The 22,858-nt window shown below is 41.7% G+C and overlaps 1 protein-coding gene across 1 annotated transcript; it reads left to right on the forward strand.

The window, feature by feature from the left end:
- The first annotated feature begins 749 nt into the window (after positions 1-749).
- col17a1a (collagen, type XVII, alpha 1a) lies at positions 750-22,272 on the forward strand. Its single transcript, XM_076983158.1, has 54 exons — positions 750-906; positions 4,166-4,239; positions 4,518-4,565; positions 4,749-4,907; positions 5,274-5,741; positions 5,865-5,912; positions 6,128-6,169; positions 6,260-6,307; positions 6,682-6,804; positions 6,899-6,997; positions 7,419-7,487; positions 7,765-7,839; positions 8,626-8,679; positions 9,230-9,394; positions 9,681-9,755; positions 9,844-9,882; positions 10,051-10,182; positions 10,345-10,605; positions 10,836-10,886; positions 11,018-11,044; positions 11,531-11,557; positions 11,646-11,708; positions 11,871-11,975; positions 12,346-12,408; positions 12,584-12,673; positions 12,755-12,790; positions 12,913-12,948; positions 13,139-13,201; positions 14,148-14,183; positions 14,276-14,347; positions 14,495-14,521; positions 14,682-14,717; positions 14,856-14,891; positions 15,032-15,115; positions 15,198-15,233; positions 15,437-15,520; positions 15,639-15,707; positions 15,799-15,849; positions 15,980-16,042; positions 16,149-16,199; positions 16,516-16,548; positions 16,812-16,910; positions 17,287-17,334; positions 17,466-17,585; positions 18,098-18,202; positions 18,394-18,513; positions 18,655-18,750; positions 19,554-19,697; positions 19,923-20,063; positions 20,308-20,511; positions 20,758-20,895; positions 21,075-21,152; positions 21,324-21,404; positions 21,517-22,272. Exons 2-54 carry the CDS (start codon positions 4,176-4,178, stop codon positions 21,567-21,569), a joined length of 4,635 nt encoding a protein of 1,544 aa, XP_076839273.1. The 5' UTR covers positions 750-906; positions 4,166-4,175; the 3' UTR covers positions 21,570-22,272.
- Positions 22,273-22,858: the final 586 nt, after the last annotated feature.

Here is a 22,858-nt window from a genome sequence, read left to right on the forward strand (position 1 = left end):
TTAGGTACTTTATGAGGAATTTAGAAGGGGTTCACGACTTTTATTTCCCACGAGCCCTGCCAATAGATTACATAGCACTACCACCCACGGACGTAGTTTTGGGGGGGGACGGGGGGGACATGTCCCCCCCACTTTTTCAAAAGCCGGTTTTGGTCCCCCCCAGTTTTTACAGTTAAAACCAAATATTTAAGTAGCGACGAAGTCATGTCCCCCCCACTTTTTAACGGTTAAAAAAACAATATCCAAATAGCGACAAATCTAGCACTAGGATCATGCAGCTCCGAGCTCCCCCCCCCCCCCCCCCGCTCAACAATTTTTGTTCACAGCGCTCAACAATTTTCATTCAACCCCCCCCCCCGCTCAACAGTTCGCCACCCCAGGTTGTGTCCCCCCCACTTATGAAATCAAAACTACGTCCATGCTACCACCAGAGTAGGAATTTGGCGGAAATTCACCGACAATATGTTTGTTGTATTACTACATTTATATTAAAGATAAATACATTACGAGACAGTTAATCAAAACCAAAAATATTCAAATACAAAGCACGTAGGCTGGACCATGAAAAGATGCAGTTGTGTTACTTCAGTTTATCTTTGCGCACAATTCGTATCCTGCAGTGTGGCTTTTTCATCTCGTCTCTGTTTAAAATCACATTGCCTCCAGGGTTTTGTTCCCCTCTCCAATCTGTGTGTCCGACACATGCAGCGAGTTCAAACCTGCAGGTAGAACCTGAGTCAGAAGAACATACCGCATCATTCCCCACCGCACGCGCACACGCACGCGGATTAGTCACCGCACTTGACCGTGACCTGGCCTTAAATATATTCGGCTGTCGGCACCTGCCACTCAAATTGCACCGTACAAGAGGAAACCCTGACCCGTTTCTCCACACGGCGAGGACAGGTGAGTTTTAAACTTTTCAGTTACGAGGATAGTTGAAGGCCACTGTAAGCAGTGTACCACATCCGTGCGTGCATATTCACGTTACCATTAGATTTTGGCTAGACTGTGGCTAGTTTTACGTTTGACAAAACGCTGTTTTCAAGTTCAAGTGCACCGTGAGCATGACGGGTGTACTGGATTACAGTCGGGCAGCTAGTTTAGTTAAGTTCAGGTCCACCATCAGTTTGGTCGTTCGAGTTTGTACACAAACTGCTGCTGACGCCGATGCTGTCCATGGACTAGTATTTGTTTGTCAGCTCTCTTAACAGGGATGTTTTATGGATTCTGTTATAATATCAAAGCAGATAACTACTGTAACCTACGTTTTGTGTAATTTGCTGTCTGTATGTAATATCTGACATCACAGAGGTAAATGAGCAGTAATGTGGGCTATTACCAGCATATGTAGCCAAGAGATGGTAATCACTGCATTACAGTAATGATATGACTTAAAGTATTAGGTAAACCACAACACTGAATGGCTGGGGAACATCATAATAAGTAGCCCTGGAACACACACACACACACACAATTACGCACACACACTGTCACACACACATACCCCCACACACACACACACACATACACACACACACACAAACATGCACACACACAAACAAACACACATTGGCACACATACACATGTATGCACATACACACAAGACAAGACTCACACAATCACGCACGCTCACACACACATATAAACACACAGGAACCCACACACACATACACGCACACACAAACACAGGAACACACACACACATACATATAAACACACAGGAACCCACACACACACGCACACTCACACAATCACACACGCACACACACACATGCACACACACAAACACACATGCGTTGGCACACATACACATGTATGCACATACACACAAGACAAGACACACACACACACACACACACACACACACACACACACACACACACACATAAACAAACAAGAACCCACACACGTATGCACATGCAAACACTCATACGTATCACTATGAAGCAGCGTTGGAATTTGTGGATATGCACTGCAAAATCTGTCTTAAGAATATTTATGCTTCTGAATCATAGTATTAATTTGATGGCTGTGTTTAACAAGTATGGTTTTGGAAGAATGCCCGCCAAAAGGAAAAAAGCAGAAAGGAAAAAAATAGAAAAGATGAGATCTCTCTCAGCTCCTTCTTTTTTGAAAATATGTAGAAAGGTCCACAGGTTTGTTTTTAACCTGCAGGCATATATGAAACTGGTCTGTCCTTGCTCAGTCCGTACAGTAAAGATGGCAGCACGCCCTGTACATTTAGAACAGAGTGGGATGTCCAATTAGCCCATTGTTAGAATGATGATATATTTGGCAAGTTCAGATTTTTGGTGATGGTTCAGCAGTGTGGGACATGCTGGATTGGTCTACATGTATGAAACATGTATGAAACATGTCTGATTATGATGCTCATCGCTCTACATGTATGAAACATGTCTATGTATGATGCTCATCATTCTACATGTATGAAACATGTCTGTGAATGATGCACATCACTCTACATGTATGAAACATGTCTGATTATGATGCTCATGACTACATGTATGAAACATGTCTGATTATGATGCTCATGACTACATGTATGAAACATGTCTGTGTATGATGCTCATCACTCTACATGTGTGAAACATGTCTGTGTATGATGCTCATCACTCTACATGTATGAAACATATCTGTGTATGATGCTCATCACTCTACATGTATGAAACATATCTGTGTATGATGCTCATCACTCTACATGTATGAAACATATCTGTGTATGATGCTCATCACTACATGTATGAAACATATCTGTGTATGATGCTCATCACTACATGTATGAAACATGTTTGTGTATGATGCTCATCGCTCTACATTTATGAAACATGTTTGTGTATGATGCTCATCACTACATGTATGAAACATGTCTGTGTATAATGCTCATCACTCTACATGTATGGCGCATGTCTGTATATGAATCTCAGGCACTATTAATCTCCACTTTAATGCTTCGTGTGACAGTGTTTTTTAAATAATTTTCCTAGTGTAGTTTCATAATTAAACTACACTAGTTTAGTGTACATTTTAACATTTTAACATTTAACATTAACATTTTAACAAATTTTATTGGGCATTGTTCTCAGTTTCTTCGGTGATTTGAGAAACAAATTAAAGTAAAAAAACAACAGATGACATCCTCTAAATGCCTTTATAAATGTCTATTATAATTTTCTGTATGGGCTGGTTAAACAAATAAATTTTTATGCACAAAGAAGTATTGTTACTTACCACAAAACAATACAAAATATCTTTTTGGATATAACTCTGCCTGGAGAACTGGACTCTTTGGGGTAAATGAATTTTATTGTTTCATAATGTTATTTGATTTTTTTGTCAAAAGTTAGGTTTAATTAGGTGTAGTTGTATTCATTTCATTTGATTGACAGGATAAACTGTGTATTTAATGAGTACTTACAACAGCTCTTGGGCATTAAGGTATATCAAGAAATACTCATAAAATGTACAGATCTGTTTCTGATGGGCTAAATGAGATAGTGTCTACTGCTTTAAGGAGAGCAGTCGTGTTGAAACCTGCTGAACAGCTGTAGTGTAGGTAGGTCTGAGATCTCAAGAATAGAGTCTGGTAAGTACAAAAAAAACATTAATCTGACAATGGAGAGTGTGACATCGTAGGCCGCAATAAAAAAATTTTTTTTGTTTGCTTGGGAAATTTATTGGTATTTTATATGTGTGAGGGATTTCATGTGACGGACATTCCAGTCCTTGTGTCTTTGACACCCCTCCTGCACGTATCAGTGATTGTGTCTAAACAATGGTGATAAATGAACTCCATATTCTCCTCTGGTGCAGGCTCAGCTTTGTGAAATCAGATGTCTCTAAGTACGTGGCATGAAATGTGATAAGTTCAGGTACAGGTAGAGTTGTAATGAGAGCCATCCCGTGCTTTGGTTGTTTTTCAAACTTTCCCCAGGGTCCTGAATGTAGTTGATGTGTGGAGTTTGAGGAGGAAAAAAATCCTTTTTTGATTTCTGGTGATGACTGTTGTTTTTGCAACAGTGAACTGTATTGATTAGAGTGTTTTTGGAAAATTTCAGCAGTTTGGTAAAGCTAAGTTTTGTATTCCCTGACACAGATGCTGGGTGAATCCTGTGCTAGTTTGTTTGTTTTATTTTAAAACAGTTAACATGGAATGGACAATTTAATCACAACCAGGACTGTGAGTACAGAGGGGGGATCTGTCTCCTCAGGGAAAGGTAAGTTAAAACAAGCGTTCAGTGGGTTAGTACAAAACCTTTTGGCTCCTGAATAAATATGTCCTGTGTATACACCAATACAAACCATAGAACAATGTAAAATACACTCTCATAAGACGTCCATAAACTGAGCAATTATGATTTGATCCACAGAGAATGCACTAAAATTGCTGTGTGCCTGAAACTGTCTCGCTGCCTGAAACTTGTTGTTTGTATTGTATGCCACGTGGTGGTCATGTACCATACAACATTATACTTTTTTGTGTAATTTCCTATAGTTATAGAGACGGTAACCACATCAACAAGATTAACATCCCTTCCACCAAGTGAGTTAAGATTACTATTTTTAATCTAAACCTTTAATTTTTAATTATTACGATTATTATAATTTTATAATTATTATACAATAATATATATTTTTTGTAATGCATATTTGTATATGAAAACAGCTGCTACACTTGGTGTCAATGCACAGCCTCAGAGTATGCTACTTTCTGTCTCTCCACCAGAGGGCAGCAGTAGTTCAGCAAGCACCCATCGTGTGTTGACCACTAACACAAGTTCTAGTTCTGGTTCTGGGCCTGGATCTGCTTCAGCTGTGCTGGTGGAGAAGAAGCTTACCCAGAGCGGTACAGGAGGGAGCAGCAGCAGTAGTTATGTCATATCCTGTGAGTACATCACATCCTGTAATAAAATGTGTTTACTGATGGTGTTGTTTTGCTAGTTTATATAAAATACGTTAGTGTTGTCTTAATTTCATTTGCCAATTCAGAACAGCCTCAAATTATGAGTCTAATCTGTATTTTCAGTTTGCATTTCCTCCATATTGTTATTATCATTAAACCCTTAAATTGTTTACAGGTATTACTTTGTCGTCGTAGCGTTGTACATGCCTTTTACTTCATTAATATAGCATTTCATTGCTTTAAGGACAACCTGTCACCTTTACAGCTGTAATCTTATTTACTCAACTATGAAATGGGCCCATTATATTTGACAGTTTGTTTGTGTTTGTTTGTTTGTTGGTCCTTCAGCCTCTTCAGTAGGAGGCTCAACCAGTGCGACCAACAGCAGTTCGACTGTGTTGTCATCCGGTGGTTCTGGAACATTCTCTCTCACAGCCATCCAGGGTGGATCTGCCAGGGGCCCCGCCCCTTCAACCACTGGTTCCAGCAGCACCTCGTCCGTCGTCGCGGTCAGAGGATCGTCCGGAGCGGTGGGAGACTCCGCGGGTGCCTTCGAGTCCCACTCCTCTTCCCAGTTCGTGTCCAGCTCTTCCGGAGAGTTGGCGAGTGTGTCGGGAGTGTCCACAGGAAGGTCTGGGGGCGGGGCTTCCTCACTCGCCATGTCGTCCGGCGGCGGTGTGTCCAGCTCGGTCACGGTGAGCAAGTACAGCTCCTCTTCCTCAGGTGTGATGAAGGGGGCCTCCTCATCTGCTACCTACTCCCCGCTCCCTGCTGAGAGGAAGAGCGGACTGGCGCAGCGCTCGGGCGGATATGAGGGTGAGTGGGAGGTCATGACCTTTCTCCTCCATCCTAATGAGTAATTAACAAAAACACTGAAGTGTATTCACACAAGGCTTTTATGTAACTGCAGTATTTCTGTGTCACATTTTTCTAAATTAGCTAGTTCCAGCGGCAATTCCTCACCTGAATACACCAGGAAGGAGTACGGTAAATATACTCTCATCAACAAGCTTTCTTATAAATCAGTATTTCTCTCTTGTGGTAATCATTTAATAAATAACTAAATTTGTGATTGATAATAGATAATTGTTTGAAACTTTATAAATGTTTCAAACAGTATGAATCTGAACAGTTATAATGTGTTAAACGGTATAACGTAAGTGCACTTGTCCTGTGTGATCTGACTCTCACTTTCATTTCAGCAGCTGCAAGTGCAGCCACCAGGGGGCGCACCCATACAAAAGGTACATAAAACCCTGCAGCATTACATCAACGCTTGTAATACGGGTTCAGTGGCTGAAGGCATTAACCCCATTGTTGTCCTCTTTTTCTAGAAAGTGAAATTAGAGCCAGACTGCAGAGTGCCTCTCCGTCCACTAGATGTCAGTAATCCAATCCAGTCATCTGTCGATAATATTCGATAACATGCTCTATGAAAAAAACATTGCCAGTGTGTTTAAAGTAAGTTGAACTGTGCATTGAGTGATATTGTGTGTGCATGTGTATGTTTGAATGTGTGTGTTTGCGTGATGTGTGTGTGTGTGTGTGTGTGTGTGTGTATCCGTGTGTGTGTGTATCTGTGTGTGTGTGTTTGTGTGTGTGTGTGTGTGTGTGTGTATCTGTGTGTGTGTGTTTGTGTGTGTGTGTGTGTGTGTGTATCTGTGTGTGTGTGTGTGTGTGTGTGTGTGTGTGTGTGTGTGTGTGTGTGTGTGTGTGTGTGTGTATCCATGTGTGTGTGTATACATGTTGCATGTAGGGACTGAGCTGGGTGATGTTAAAAAGCTCCTGAAGGGCAGTCGCTCTGGTAGCATCAGTCCCCCTCGCTCTCCCACCAGCACACTGCCCATCCCTAAGAAGGCCAGTGTGGAGAACCACTCAGGTAACACACGCCTGCACCCTTCAGACACCCGACGCAGCCCAGCACGGTTGGGGCTCATTCATGGTTGTTGTTTGTTTGTGTTTTTCTTTTCTAGTCGGTTATGACAGCGCTACCTTGGAGTCGGCGTACAGTGGATATGGCTACCACACAAACCCCAACAACCTCAGCCCCACCTCGACACTACAGCACAGTGGTATGTGTGTGAGGTGTGTGAAATGCATGAGAGAGAGAGAGAGAGAGAGAGAGAGAGAGAGAGGGGGATGGAGAAAGAACCGAGGTAAATGATGGGATGTCTATTCCGTTGTTCATGTAGTAATCTGATTGGGTGTTCATAATCATTTGTGTTTAGCGCTAATTTGAATCAACTTGTGCAAGGAAACAATACTTTTGTGTCTGTAAAATGTTTTTTTGGTTTTATAGTATTCTCTCTCTATTTTTATTTTTACATTTATTATTCTGTGACATTCGGTTTCAGATAAATATATGTTATTTAAATTCTAATGCCTTGTTGATGTTCTGATTGGTGCTCTGTGTGTACTGTTGTTGTTCTGATTAGTGCTCTGTGTGTATTGTTGTTGTTCTGATTGGTGCTGTGTGTGTATTGTTGTTTATAGTGGGTCTTCAGAACAACTTGAGCCTGGGCTCCCCCGTCTTGGGCAGTGGTCTTTCTACTGGCACTGCAGGTCTCTCTCCTAACGTCTTCTAATACCACTCACTTACCACCACAGGCCACCTTTATACCCTTAGCTTATAGCTTTACGCTAAATACTATTAGCTGTCCTTAACACTACATTTCTTCAGTCAAGTGGTACACAGTAATCTTTGAGACTTCAGGCTAATGTTTTATTTTAGTCATGATATAGATTTAATGCTTCATAATAACATGTCTTTAATATTAAAGTTGATACAGCAAAAAGAAGTGAAAATCCATGTCTTATGTTTGCTCCTTGTCTTTTCCAGTGTATGGCATGCAGAATAACCTAGCAACCAGTGGAGGCCCCACCCTCGTGGCACATGGACTCAGTTCTGGTGCAGGTGAGGGAGTGTCCCAGCAGACACTGCACTCTGAGGTCGTGGGTTTGACCTTTGCAGTAGGCCATTTTTCTTCTGAGCAAGGTGCTTGTGAGTTGGTTAATGAACGGTACTTTAAAGCAGTGTTTCCCAAACTTGGTCCTGGAGGACTTTTGCACTGCACATTGTAGGGTTCTGCCCACATTCACACAGCTGAGTGTTTAGGGTTGTGTCTAGCCTCAAACAGCTAAGTGTTTAGGGTTCTGCCTACCCACCACACAGCTAAGTGTTTAGGGTTGTTCCTAGCCTCACACAGCTAAGCGTTTAAGGTTCTGCCTATCCTCACACAGCTAAGTGTTTAGGGTTCTGCCTATCCTCACACAGCTAAGTGTTTAGGGTTCTGCCTCCCCTTACATATCAGCAGTAAAGCCACAAAGGCCTCAACAATTCTGGTGGGTCAGTCCAGGCTCAGGGTTGGGAAACTGCTTTAATCCAAAGACTGATATAAACATTAACACCATCTATTTGTAGTCATTATCAGTTCTGAAGCCATAGATAACATGGTTCTGGTAATGATGAAACCCTTATGAGTGTTTGCTCTTGAAGTTTTATTGATTGTGATGATATACACAGGGTTTGAGAGAGGATGCCACATGTGGGCTGTGCTGCTCTCAGTAAAACAGAAGCTTTAGACATGTTTAGACTGGCCTCTTGAATGTACTGCTTATGGCATATTTGCTTGTGTTAAAATAGCAAAGGTGAACATGGTTTTGATGAGTTTGTGTGGGTGTGTTCACTTCTTTTTTGCAGTATATGGGGTGCAGAAGAACATGGTGGGACCTGGAGTATCCGCCATAACAGCTGGTAAAAGAAGAAGCATAACACTGTTCAAAACTTGTAAACCAACTTCAATGTCTCATCTCACTTTAGCTCAATGTTTCATCTCACTTCAGCTCAATATCTCATCATCTCACTTCAGCTCAATATCTCATCATTTCACTTCAGCTCAATATCTCATCATCTCACTTTAGCTCAATATCTCATCATCTCACTTTAGCTCAATATCTCATCATCTCACTTTAGCTCAATATCTCATCATCTCACTTTAGCTCAATATCTCATCATCTCACTTCAGCTCAATATCTCATCATCTCACTTTAGCTCAATGTCTCATCTCACTTTAGCTCAATGTCTCATCTCACTTCAGCTCAATATCTCATCATCTCACTTCAGCTCGATATCTCATCATCTCACTCCGACTCAATATCTCATCATTTTACATCAGCTCAATATCTCATCGTTTCACTTCAGCTCAATCTCTCATCATCTCACTTCAGCTCAATATATCATCATCTCACTTCAGCTCAGTGTCTCATTGTCTCACTTTAGCTCAGTGTCTCTTGTGCTTTTGCAGGTGTTCCCAGCAGCCCTGGCCCCACTGACGATGTCTTCACTAAGGACTACAAGTTTATGCTACTTGAGAAAGAAAACGCTCCAGTGAAGAAAGAGAGCGAAAGGCTCATTATGTCCAAAAACACGGGCAAACAGTTCAGCTCCACGACATCCACCGCTGGACCGAGTAGGACCAGACATGTTTACTTATAATAACACCTACAATTATGTAGATATAATGTAGTTTGAGTACAATCATGAAGTTAATTAGTTATAATTACTTTGAGTTTTAACTATAGGCAGAATGTGATTAATACTGTATCATCATTGTTTATAATAATTTTAATGGCCAAACGTGCTAATATGAATCAGTTAACACTGTTCAGTTACCATGATTCGGTTGAATAATCCAGATGTTTGACATTATTGGCCATAGCACAAGTTCTTGCTGCATTTTCTTTCCATCATAACAGCCTCGTTTTCAGAGGACTCACTCAAGCGTGAGAAAAGGACCATCTCCAGTACCAGAGAAATAACCACTGTGTCCAGTCAGTTCACACATTTGGTACCATTTATTCCTTAATAATTTCCATCAGTTGCCAGTTTCCTAGAATGACCTCATTTCTCCTTTCAAAGGTGAAAAAGCTCCAACAAAAGACAAGGCCACATATGCAGGTATTTACATTTTATTTTACAAATAACAGATCATTTCACATTATCAATATGTCAGTGCATACTAAAAGTTTTTATTTTATTACAAAGGTGAAAGTCTGAGTGCGTCCTCTCACCGTTAGATGTCAAAGTCATGTCACGTAATAAGTGTCTGTTCCTGTGTTGACACAGAGATCCGTAAGGACGAATCCGGGGCAAAGGGCCTGGGGTTCTGCTCGTGCTGTACGTGGTGGAAGTGGCTTCTGGGATTGCTCCTCCTGCTCCTTTTTCTTCTGGGTCTCCTCTTCGGACTCATTGCTCTGGGTGAGATGGGTTAATGCTGCTCAGTAAACTAGTTTTGAGGTTAATTAAAAAATGCAGTCTTTCTGAAAAACCTTCTGAAGCCAGCTCAAATGAAGCAAGCATGCATTCATGCGTGTGTGTGTGTGTGTGTATATGTGTGTGTATGTGTGTGGGGGGTACCAGCTGAAGAGGTGAGGAACCTGAAGGCTCGTGTGACTGAGCTAGAAGGTGGTGCGGTCAGCTCAGCCTCCGCCCGCACCAGCCGCTTGTCCTCCGTAAACATAGTGGACCCTCTGGACTCCACCTACGTCGAGAGAACTTCAATCACGCGTGCGGACAATGCCATAAACCTGGGGTCCGACCCAAGCCAGCAGGACCCCGCGACACTTGCCTGGACCATAAAGCAGCTCGTCCAGTCAGAACTGCAGTCAGATAGTGTCAGAGGTGCTCCAACCCATAAACACTTTTTTCTTGCACTTGTATCGTCTCACACGCATATTTTGATCAATGTTTGGAGGAAATTATCCATTTGTTGAGCCCATTAATTAATTAACCAATCAATTAATTAATTATTCATCCAATCATTTGCATATTTCCAAATGCATCCAGCTTCCTGTCTCCTTTGTCATTCATCACATCATTTATCCTTCTGTCTTTCTTAATGATCCCTGTAGCTACACTGGCTTCTTCAGTGAGAGGAGAAAGAGGAGAGCCAGGACCCAAGGGTGAGCATCTCCAACGTGTTCATCACACTTTCAGTTTCAATACCAGGCACAATGATAACAACCTCCTCGAAGGTTGAATAAAATAATAAACTCACAATTGTACTGAACTGTTTTGTTTGTTTTTTTGGCAGGTGACCAGGGAATTCCTGGGGTTAAAGGTAGATAAACACTACCCATGTGCACAGAGGTGCCAGTTTGTTAGGTACCTTAAAAAAGGGAATAAAATACCTACTAGAGATTAGTGGTTGGGATAGGGTTTATAGTTTCAACCTGGACATTTGAGTTGTGGAGAAATGTTGCCTGATCAGATGAATCCAGGTTCCATTTGTATTGAGATAACGTGATCAGAATTTGTCACGAGTAATGTAAATCCCTAGGAGCAAATCCTGTTTGGTATCTCCAGTACAGGCAGTATGATGCAGTATGATGCAGTATGTGGTCTACACAGCTGCTGGATCAGAACCCTGTTGAGCATGGGGTGGAATAGAAAATTGCTGTCTGCAGACAGACTGTACAGATGTCTAATGTGCAGCAAACGCACTGCATGGTACAGCATTTCTACCATTGGCCACTAGCACGGAATGCTCCATTTCTGATCTTACTGTGGTACATGTGATCTTACTGTGGTTCATCTTGATTTTCAGGTGATGCAGGGTTTCCTGGAGTGCCTGGTAAGAGGAGTATATTCTCCAATATCTTTATAACGGTGATGAGATTTGTCAGACACCGGTCTTAATTCTCCGCATGTCTCCCCACCAGGTCCTCCTGGTCCTCCTGGGCACCAAGGACAAGAAGGTCCAAGAGGACCTAAAGGAAGTGCTGGTGAGGTCCAAGAAGCAGTTTTACTCATTTAACCTGTACAGTTCTTGCTGTGATACTGGGTTTATAATCCAGAGTAGACAATGGATTATCAGCTAATAGAGGAACACCGGGTTATGGTAAAGAAACGCTTCAAAACAGACGTGGGTGTGTGATTTAAACCAGGTGAGCCAGGACACGACGGTCCACCTGGACAGAGAGGTCGTGAGGGGCCGACGGGACCCAGAGGAGAACCGGGCCCTCCTGGAGCTGGAGAGAAAGGAGACAAAGGTAGAAGCAGTCTGGATTTAACAGTCTGGATTAACAGTCTGGATTTCTCAAGACTCAAAGAAAAAAAACTTGAAAAAACTCTCTCAAACGATAGGACACGTTGGTGGTCTTATACACGTAGGCCATACACTGAGACCTTCCAGTTCAAAACCAGACCTTTAAATACCATCATTAGCTGAACTGGGGTTAGGAATGCAGGTCAACATATCCACTGCTAACAAAACCTCTAAAACACTGGTCAATAAAAATAGAAGTATAGAATCTAAAGACAGCATTACTTAGTATGAGATTCCACTGCTGTTGCTAGTTCCTAAGTATCCGATACTGCCTTTTATCCTAGAGAGGCATATATACCATTCTTGTTTTTTAGGTTCCACTGGAGATCCTGGGGTACCTGGACCTGTTGGACCACCTGGGCCTGCTGGCCCCAGAGGTACAACCATCACACCTGATGAGATGCTTGAAAATGTGCAGAAATTACAATAACCTGTACTCAGGTGTATTATGATGGTGAAATTCAGCCTGGATGATTACACGATTGACGGATACACCAAGCACTGGGTTTAAGAAGTTGTTTTCAGGCAAAAACTGTAATGTGTCCACATTAGGAGAGACAGGTTCTCCAGGAAACACAGGTCTCCCAGGAGCCCCTGGTCCTCAAGGTTTCCGTGGAGACGGAGGTGATCCTGGACCGAAGGGTAAGTGCAAGTTTTGAACAAAAGTGCAAGTTTTTTAACAAAACAAGTTTGTGTCAAACTTCTTCTGTCCTTTTTCTGCAGGGGAGAGAGGACCTGCAGGCTCTCCTGGAGCTAAAGGTAAAAACCTGAGAAATATCCTACAAATATTTATTGAAGTGAATGATACTCCATAACAATCGTTGCAGTTGTATCGAGCTGTATTGCACCTGTGTGTTCAAAACACTTCTTTCCCACAATAGGTGACCAAGGAGAGAAGGGACCCCGTGGGGCGACTGGTACGTTATTTAAACTTCATCTGAACCACAGAGAATAAAAACAGTCCATTAAGAGGGAAACACATCATGCTTCTTGCTCCTGAATACATATTAATTATACGTTGTTTGGTCCACAAGGGTTTGTAAAGGTTCGTACAGGATTTGTAAAGGTTCTTCATTGATCACAGCTGAACCTTCTCTGTGTTCACAGGAGAACCAGGACAGCCTGGACCCGCTGGACCTCCAGGAGAGAAAGGGCCCAAAGGATCAGTGGGTAAGTCATGGCATGCTCAGGGGGCAGGGGGGCAGGAGGTAGGGGGCAGGGAGCAGGGGGCAGGGGGCAGCTTTGAAGGGAATTAAAAAGATGAGTGCAGGCGTGTTTATTCACACGGAGGACATTTGCCTGATGTGATGTCACATCAAGTAGCAAATTGAATCTCTTTGTAGAGATGTTCTCTATAAAGGGGGAACTATGTCACAATGATGGAAATTTACGTTTCACAAATCAAGTAGATCTGAACTGGCGAGAAGAACTTGACTTTGTTTACCTTCTTCAACAATAGTTATTTTCCAACTGTCCTATAAAAACTCATTATCATGGACATTATCAGAAGCCGGGTTTCCATCCAAACCTTTCGAAAAAATAATGCGCAATTTCCAAGTTTCGGCAGAAAAAAATGCGAATTAAGCCTTGTTTCCATTCATTACAGTTATGCGAATAAACTTTAGATCATGTGAGAGGACGCCAAACAATAGTGGTTTTACGTCCATCTGGCAGTTACGCATTTTTGCACTTTGAGGTTTTGAAACATTTTTTTCTTTTTCTTTTCTATACATGGAGAAGTTAAATTCAATTTTTGCTCTCTCCAGAACAGTTTTTGTATGTATTTGCCATCTTTACATCGCGATCATGTACAGAACCACATGACTTGAGGCATGATACGTCATCGTTTATGCAAAAAACCCTTTTCCATCCAGTTTTTCCGAATTTTGGCGATGCGATAGTCTAACTTTTCCACCTCCTCCTAGCGTAAAAATCTTTTTGCGATATTTGGGGCTTTTTTCGAATGTTGGTCTTTTTCCATCCAGCTTTTTTCATGCGCATTTTCAAAATGCGCAAAAACTCGGTGGATGGAAAACCCTCTATAGTCATGTTTCTACACCTATAAAATACTACTCCTTTTTCATCATCATCATCATCACCATCATATTTCTTCCAGGCAGTCCCGGGCCAGATGGTGAAAAGGGTCCTCGAGGTGGGTTCAGAATGCATGAAAACGTTCCTATATGTACTTGTTGACTAAACCTGAATTCCCAGCATGACTTGTGCTTCCATGAAAAACCGAAGGTGACCAAGGAGCAGTTGGGCTTCCTGGGCCTCGTGGCCCATCTGGACCACCCGGAGATGCCGGAGTGCCAGGTACTTATAATTCAGCCAAAGAAACTTGTAAATAATTCAATATAAATGCATTAATTAGTGGAGATCTGTCCACAATAGTGATTTATGTACATTACAGATAATCATTTTGGGTTGTTAATCACCAATGATACATGGGGCTATTTTCAGGAACACCTGGACTTCAAGGACCCCCGGGTATGTTCTGTTTTATTTCATTCATGTTATATCAGAAGTTATATCAGAAGACCACAAATATTGACATCTACCCAAATGTCAGTGAAAGATCATTTGTACTGTTGGCACATCATCTTTCAGGGATCCAAGCTTATGTTTGTTTTTGGCTCATGTCTTTTAGGTTTGCCAGGAACACCGGGGCAGCCTGGAGCTAAAGGTATCATCCCTGGACCTCAATACTTTTTTTCATTATTAAGGCAAATAATTAGTTTATATGGCTGTGAAGCAACTGGGATTATAATACACAATTGGGAGGTTATAAATTGGTAATTATTTATTTATTGCTGTCTTTCAGGTGAGCCTGGTGAGCCAGGCAGAGTTATAACTGCAGGTCAGCAGCTTTCTAACAGGCACTTTCCCTTGAAACTCTAATTCAGACTTCATTAAGTTTTAAATTGGGATTGATTTCTTCATCTACAAATTGAATGTAATGGTATCAAAACAACTGTCCCATCTCTGTTTCTGTGTCAGGTTCTGCCTCCAACACCGTGGCTATACCTGGACCTCCTGGGCCTGCTGGACCTGCTGGGCCTGCTGGAGCTCCTGGACTCTCAGGTGGGTGTTGGGGCTGACCATCTGGATAACAAAAATGTGCAAACTTATAAATTGATAACATGCATGTTATGTCTTTTCTCAGGTCCCATTGGACCTGCTGGACTTCCTGGGCAACCAGGTAGCACTTTTCATCCATTCAGGGGAATCAGCTCATATCGCGAATCAAATAAATTCTAAAAATTGAATAAAAGTTTACCACCAGATGTTCTGAGTTGCACTGCTGCATTGTGGCCTCCTGGTAGCAGTCATTCTTGATTAATGTAGGTTCTGAATGTACATTTGGGGGTTTAGTTAGCATTCTCATGAGATTCGTTTTTACAGGGCCAAAGGGAGATAAGGGTGACAAGGGCGATGCTGGTGAGCCTGGTATCTCTGTGAAAACGGTTGAACCAGCCAAGCAAGAGAGTAAGGCACTTTCTAATTAACTATGGATCTATGGATCTGCTATGGATGACTATAGATGTGCTAGACATTGTTTTAAAAGCACCAGTGAAAACCTGTTAATTTCAAACTTGCGCAACAGAACAACCTGTTCCTGGACCTCCTGGTCCACCTGGACCTCCAGGACCACCTGGAGACCAGGGGATCCCTGGTAAACTAAACTTTTGGTACCTTACCAACTTGTTAGCACTTTAGCTTCAACAAGTAGCACGTAAGTAATGCAGTTTAATTTATTATTGCAGGTGAAGGCAAAAAAGGCCCACCAGGACCCCCTGGTCCACCTGGAGAGCCAGGTATGTTGGCTACGTACTGACTTAGCAGTGCCATGTTCTGAACATCACTGAATAAACTAGTACTGTTAGAGCTGTAGTGGACCATGTTATTCTAAATGTTTCTTATACATGTCACCTTTTAACTACCCAGGTGTTGGTCAACCTGGTCCACCTGGTGACAAAGGGGAACCAGGAAGCTTTGTGCCCACCTCAGGTGGGTGATGTTCAAATGCACAACAGTGGTATGATGTCATTTTTTTTCAATTTCATGTGTTCAGATTATATTTTGAAAGTGTTGTTTTCAAATCCTTTTCTAACAGAAACATTCTTTGCCGGACCCCCTGGACCCCCTGGGCCTCCTGGGCCTCAAGGTTCGATTCATTTTACAACTTAACAACCTTTCCTTATGTATTTAGTCGTGCAGTTGTTCAAATTTGAGACACATCATGCTAGTTTCTCAAGCAGGACAAGGTCTTTAATTTGAGTCTAAATTACAGTGCAATTCAAATTAAATTTGTAATATTTATTTTTATGTCTTTCTCACTTCCATAAAGGATTCCCAGGTTAGTAATTTTTTATACGTTTTCTATAATTAACACTTTAAAACCTTTAATTAAGCTAACTATATTGTTGTTTTAAATATATGACAATCATTTATTTTTCGTTTCTTTCATTTCTCTCCCACAGGAGCACCAGGTCATCCAGGATTACCTGGGGCTGGTAAGATATACAGTATGTAGTGTGTTATCTTCTGTACCAGTGTGGTACTGAGTTACACAAACTACTAAAAGCTTAAATGACTCCAAATGGGGCAAAGTAAATCAAATTTACCTGGACTTGGATTTAGTGATCTGGCACTGCTAATTTTATGCACACTTAATCACAGATGTTGTGGCACACTGCAAATATGTTTTGCCTTTTAAAGCAGCATCTCAGCTAGCAGCAGGATAGCTAGCTAGTCCATTTTGTTCTTTTTAAACCAGGACAACCCGGGCCTCAAGGCCCAGCAGGAAGCCCAGGTCCTGAAGGACCACAAGGACCTCCTGGACCACAAGGCCATGAAGGTCCCCCAGGCCCTAAAGGTATGAGAAAGGACATATCTGTCACAGTACGCGGTACCCCTCTCTCTGGTCATTTCCATGTGTGCAATGTAGTATGTTTGTTTGTCTGTGTGTTATTCGTAGCTCCTGTTTCTTGTCTCGTCATCGTGATGTGCTGCACTTGTGTCTGGTTTATGTTCACGTATTTAGCTGTGTGTCTTGTCTAGCGTCTTTGCATAAACGCTATCGTTAATTATAAATACACGTTTAACCCTATGGAGCCTGCCCTTGTACAATTATCGATACCTGTTTATTGTATGAGGACGTTAGATGATCCTTTATCAATGTCCCGTTGGACAAATGTTTGTTTTGTGTACACAAGTGTTCAATTGGGAATTCTGTCATGTATGCACTGCAGGTGATGCTGGTGTTCCAGGTGCCCCTGGCATCCCAGGATATTCGTATGGTTAGTAGACAAGACTGCACTTGTTATTATTTCTTCTCACCCTTTAACCCACTGCTTCTAATGATCTAAAATGTGCTCTTTCTTGTGTCATACTGTAAATGTTACGTCTCACCTTGTGCCTCTCTGATAAGGTGGAGGCAGAAGCTCACCTGGACCTCCAGGTCCACCAGGTCCACCAGGACCTCCAGGACCGCCGGGTGACAGCTCTGGTTCGCCCCCTGTTGCTCAGCAGCTCTCGGACTTCCTCCAAAGTGAACACTCCTCCCACCATGCTCAGTTTACCTGCCAAAAGAACACACCTGACTGAATGTGTTCTTCATAGATTTACAGGTTTAGAGATAGTTTTAGATTTATCCTTTAAATGTGTAAAAACCCAAAATATATATTTATATAACTTATACTATAATCAAAGTAAAGCATAGCCACTTTGACAAAAATACTTTCTAAAGCAGTCAATATCAGAACATGTTTCATTCATTTGATTCATCATTTCGATACCTCCTGGTTTTCTTTAATGTAGAAAGAAGTCAGACAGGAAGGTGTGTTCAACCTTTTGACAGATATTGTATATGTTCATAATGGAACAAGCCGAAAAGAGAAAATTTGAATAGTTTTGATGTGAAAATGAAGCCTGTGGTTTATAGCTGGATCAAAGAGTTCTAGACTCTTTATACTTATAAGTGAGGTTTTGAGTTACACTGTGACTGGAATGAAGTCTACAACAGTATCATGTGCTGATGTTGCTCTGGGTTGTTTCATGGAGGTGATGGTGTTAAAGAATACTTCATTGGTCCCCCTGGACCTCCTGGACCTCCTGGAAGCGTGTCAGATGATGACTTGGCTAAACGTGTTATCAATTACATACAAAGTGAGTCTTCAGAATTATCTCCCTAAATTAAAGATTGTTTAGCTTGAGGAACTCTCTCCGAGTTGAATTTGATATAAAAAATATGTATTATTTTTGTAGGTTTATAATATGGTACCATATTAGGAAACATTAATGTGTGAGTAGTGTTTTCTCAGCTGTGTCATTCCTAATGGTCTTCTGTGCTAATGCAGGAGAGGAGGTGCGGCTCTACCTGGTTGGTCCCCCAGGACCACCTGGTCCTCCAGGTATTCCAGGAGGTTATGGATTTAACACTCAGGAAGTAGCTGGAAGAGTCCTCAATCTCATGAGTGGTAAATTTTGAACTTGGTTTTTGACCAAAATGTAATTTAAATGTTGAATATTGTAATAATACTGTAATATTGTACTGAGTGAGATCAACCTCATAATGAACCCATATACATGTACCAGATGTACCACATGCCTGTTTTCAGAGCAGGGTATACTTAGGCAAGTTGGACCTCCTGGACCACCTGGACCTCCAGGACATCCTGGACAACCTTATGGCGATCTCTCCCTTCTTCTACAAAGTAAGAAAGCCGAATATCAGTTTAAGTCTAGCATTTCCACAGGTGGAATAACCTGCCATATGCATCTGATTGTCAAAGAGTAATAGAGAAGACACTCAGGATTTTAAATACCTTATATATTCTCATTGCTGTGCCAGTGAGATGGCTCTTTGGCCTGGTGATCAGAGGATATGTTTCCCATCTGCAAGTCCCAGTTCTGAGGTCAGGTGTGGTGTCGTTGGCCTCTGCCTACTTTACAAATTGTGCTAGCAGAGCTGGCAAAAGGCATACTCGAATTATGAATCCGCTTAAGGCCTCCATGCCACCAGGGGGCCCCCATGAGCACCAAGATATCATGATGAGCCTATTAATTACATAAGAATTTTGTGCTGAGGTGATGGTATGGGGGCCCTAAATAAAAATCCCCATAAAGGCTTGGGTGTCAGAATGGGGATGGTATTGTGAGACCATCAGGAGTGAACCCATGGGGAACCTCCCATGCTGTGAAGATATGTAAAGCCCCTGATTAGGGGTGTGGGCGTGGCCATCCTAAACACATATAGAATGTTTGAAATGCACAGGTGCATTCTACACAAGAGAGGGCAATGTGATGGAGACTATAATTCAGTATGATGGAGACCATAGTTCAGTGTGATGGAGACCATAATTCAATGTGATGGAGACCATAGTTCAATGTGTTGGACACCATAGTTCTCTGAAGGACAGTGTGGTGTGAAGCCTGTAAAAAGGGGCAATGGTATATAGAACCTGTGTAGTTTTGATCAACCTGCACTTTGACAAAACATTGTTGTTGTTCTTTAAAGACTCAGAGTATAGAGGCCTTGTTGGTCCACCAGGTCCACCAGGTCCTCCTGGTTCTCCGGGTTTCCCAGGACTTCCTGGACCACCAGGCCCAGTTCCTTACACTGGCACATATGGCCTGGAAGACATTCAGAAATACCTGGAGAGTAAGCAATGTTATGGCTTGTGTCTTCTGACTAATGTTGTATATAAATTTTTCATTGAGCTACCCATTGATACAGACAGTAAAAGGCTCTTTTTACCTTTTAGAATCCTGGTTGCGATACAACAAATGTATATGACTGTAAATGAGAACTTCAGTTCAGCATTAGACTTGACCTCTCTTCACAAACTGGTTTTTCCTGGTGTTAACCATTCCTCTGTATCTATAGATGCTGGTTTCAGAGGACAACCTGGCCCTCCTGGGCCTCCAGGGCCCCAGGGACCTCCTGGTATCACAAGAGGGCTGGTGTCATATGCCGAGAACACTCATCAAGAGCCTATTCATGCTGAACTGCAGGAATATCTTAAGAGTGAGTAGGAGTCTGTGAAGAAGGACCATATCTCTTGACCTCACAGTTCATAGTTTTGCTTCTTAATATCTAAGCTATAACCAGAAAGTAAAAAAAAACTGGCGCTGTTTCAAATGTTGATTCAGACATTTCAGCTGTGAATCTCACATTGGAAAGTTGGACAGCTGTTCTAGAAGATCAGAAATGATTAATGCTGGTGAATCGGTCTTTTAAAGCAACATGTTGGTTTGTTGATGTCTTTCAGGTTCCAGGATGGCTGATTCTATCTTAGGACCGCTCGGTTTCCAAGGTTCACCAGCTCGTACTGGTCTCCGTGACTACAAGGCCAAGCATGGACCCCCAGAATATAGCCAGCCATTCTCCAAGAGCAGGACCGAGATCAAACATCCACCTGCAGAGATAATGGACTATGGCAGCATTGCAGCAGAAGTGGTGGACTACATCAAATGTAGGTTACTAAAAAGCTCCTCTCAAGGAACCCTCACGTGGCCCAGATGGAAAGGATTGACAGACTGATGGTTCTTTGTCATTTCAACTGATCTTGAAAACAAAGGCACTGTGAAGTAGAGTGTAAAATCTTGACATGTCCTGTTTGCTGTTTAATCTGTATCACTTCAACCTCTCAAGAGAAACATGTTTTGAGAGTGGAGAGGGGTTCTTTGCCATTCTAAAACACGTACTTGTGCATTTTCAGCTCATGGTTTGTTGTTGTGGGATGCGGCTGATGAAGGCGCTCGTCATTCCCAGCCTGAAGTTATTCAGGGGCCACCTGGACCTCCCGGACCACCTGGTTCCTACAGCAACATGACTGAGCTCATGAGCCTTATTAGAAGTAGGAATAACTGACACATTATTGAACTGAAGATATTGCTGTCACTGTTTGGTTGTTATCGCTCGAGTTTTGTTGCTCACATAAAATCCAGACAGTTAGTTAAATCACTGTCATTGGAGTACATAACATATTTGGTCTACAACCTAATCGTGCTTATCTTGTATCGTTTGTCTACAAAGGCCACGGTGTTGCTGGCCCACCAGGCAGACCTGGGCAGAAGGGTGAGATCGGATATCCTGGTCCCAGGGGTCCAAGAGGTATAAACTGAAACCACATGGCACATCACTTTGCACAGATGCACACAATAATTGTTTTGGAACAACGAGCATGCCGGATACCCGTCAACCATTAACATGCTGCTTTAAAGTTCATATTTGAAATCTCCTTGCCATGACAACCTGAACTGCTGTAAAACTGACCAACTTTAGGACCTAGAGGAGAGCAAGGTATCCCTGGGTTACCAGGACTTCCTGGGAACGATGGACTAAGAGGACAGAAAGGTGAAAAAGGTAGGAATTGCTGACTTGACCTTGTCTGTTTTGATGAGGCATGCAGAAAATACACGAAGACGTGGAATCATGTTTTTCTACTAAATAAGAAATCTGCACTTGCCGTCTTCAGGTGAAGCTCCCTACATGAGTCACAGAAGAAAGAGAAGAAACGCAGATGTTTAGGAAGACAGGAAATGGACAGCCATGTTCTCCAAAATAGGAGGAATTTAATACTTTTTTAAAAATAGGGTATTATGAAAAAATAACAGTAGAATACACACAATGTTAGCAAATCCATAATGTGAACAGGCATTCTTGTTATATATCTGCACCTTTGAAGTGGTAAACTGTATGTACATATTAAACCTTCATTTGATAAGTAAACAGAATGAGGATCACTTCCTGAGTTTTATAATGAATATACATTGTAATCAATATATAGTCAAGTTAACTTTCTATAGTGAAGTTTACTATTTTTTTAAATACAGTAATAATTTTAATGTCTGGCCTCTCAACCAAATAATTGAGAATTTTGAGCAAATCTGTACTGCCTCCATACTAAACTAATCTTGCATGTTTGTAGCTTGGGACTTAAGATGTGTGGTGAGCTATCTTTTAAAATTGTACTTCATAAAATGTCTTTTGTACTTGGTCTTATCAGTTTTGTATTTTTTAAAGCAAAATACTAGTAACTGTGATGATGCTAATGAACTACAGGTAATTAAGCAAAACGTGGTTGAAGCCCTTGTGTTGGAGGGCATTATTAACATTTACGTGTTGTTAGTCTTGCAGACTAAACTGCATTTTGTATCAAAACTGTAGGCCCAGTGGTTTGGAATGGTTTGATACATAAACTGAAAAATAAAATGAGGAATTTTTTGCATCTTCTGACAAAACTTTGTAACACAAGTGTATACTTTGATGTGCCAATTTAAAAATCAACATGATTTAAACATTTGTGTGTGGATACAGCAGCAGGTATGGTAAGCTGTTTTTGTATTTACCTCTACAAAACCAAAAAAACCTTAACATCATAAATGTTGTTGTCATGGTGACCGGCGTCGGCCAGAGGAGGATGGGTTCCTCCCCTGAGTCTTGGTTCCTCTCAAGGTTTAAAGAGTTTTTCCTTGCCACTGTCGCCCTTGGCTTGCTCACTGGGGGCTTGGACTCAGACACTTGTAAAGTTTTGTGACAACAACTGTTGTAAAAAGCGCTATATATATCTATATATATATAATTTGATTGACATAAATGAACAAAACACTTTAATGACCACTCAGACTTTTTCTGAACTTATATTGCTGATTGAAACGGCGCTATTGCTTCAGTGATGCTCTTTAGAGGTTGTAATGGCTTCAGTTGTCCACCAGATGTCACCGTCACTGAAGCCTTGAAGTTTTCAATCTTTTTCGGCACAATTATTGGGAAAGACTCGGTGCTTCATGAGGCTTCACTTGCCCATCAGTACTGGT

Source organism: Brachyhypopomus gauderio, chromosome 20 (assembly GCF_052324685.1).
Source record: "Brachyhypopomus gauderio isolate BG-103 chromosome 20, BGAUD_0.2, whole genome shotgun sequence".
NCBI lineage: Eukaryota > Metazoa > Chordata > Actinopteri > Gymnotiformes > Hypopomidae > Brachyhypopomus > Brachyhypopomus gauderio.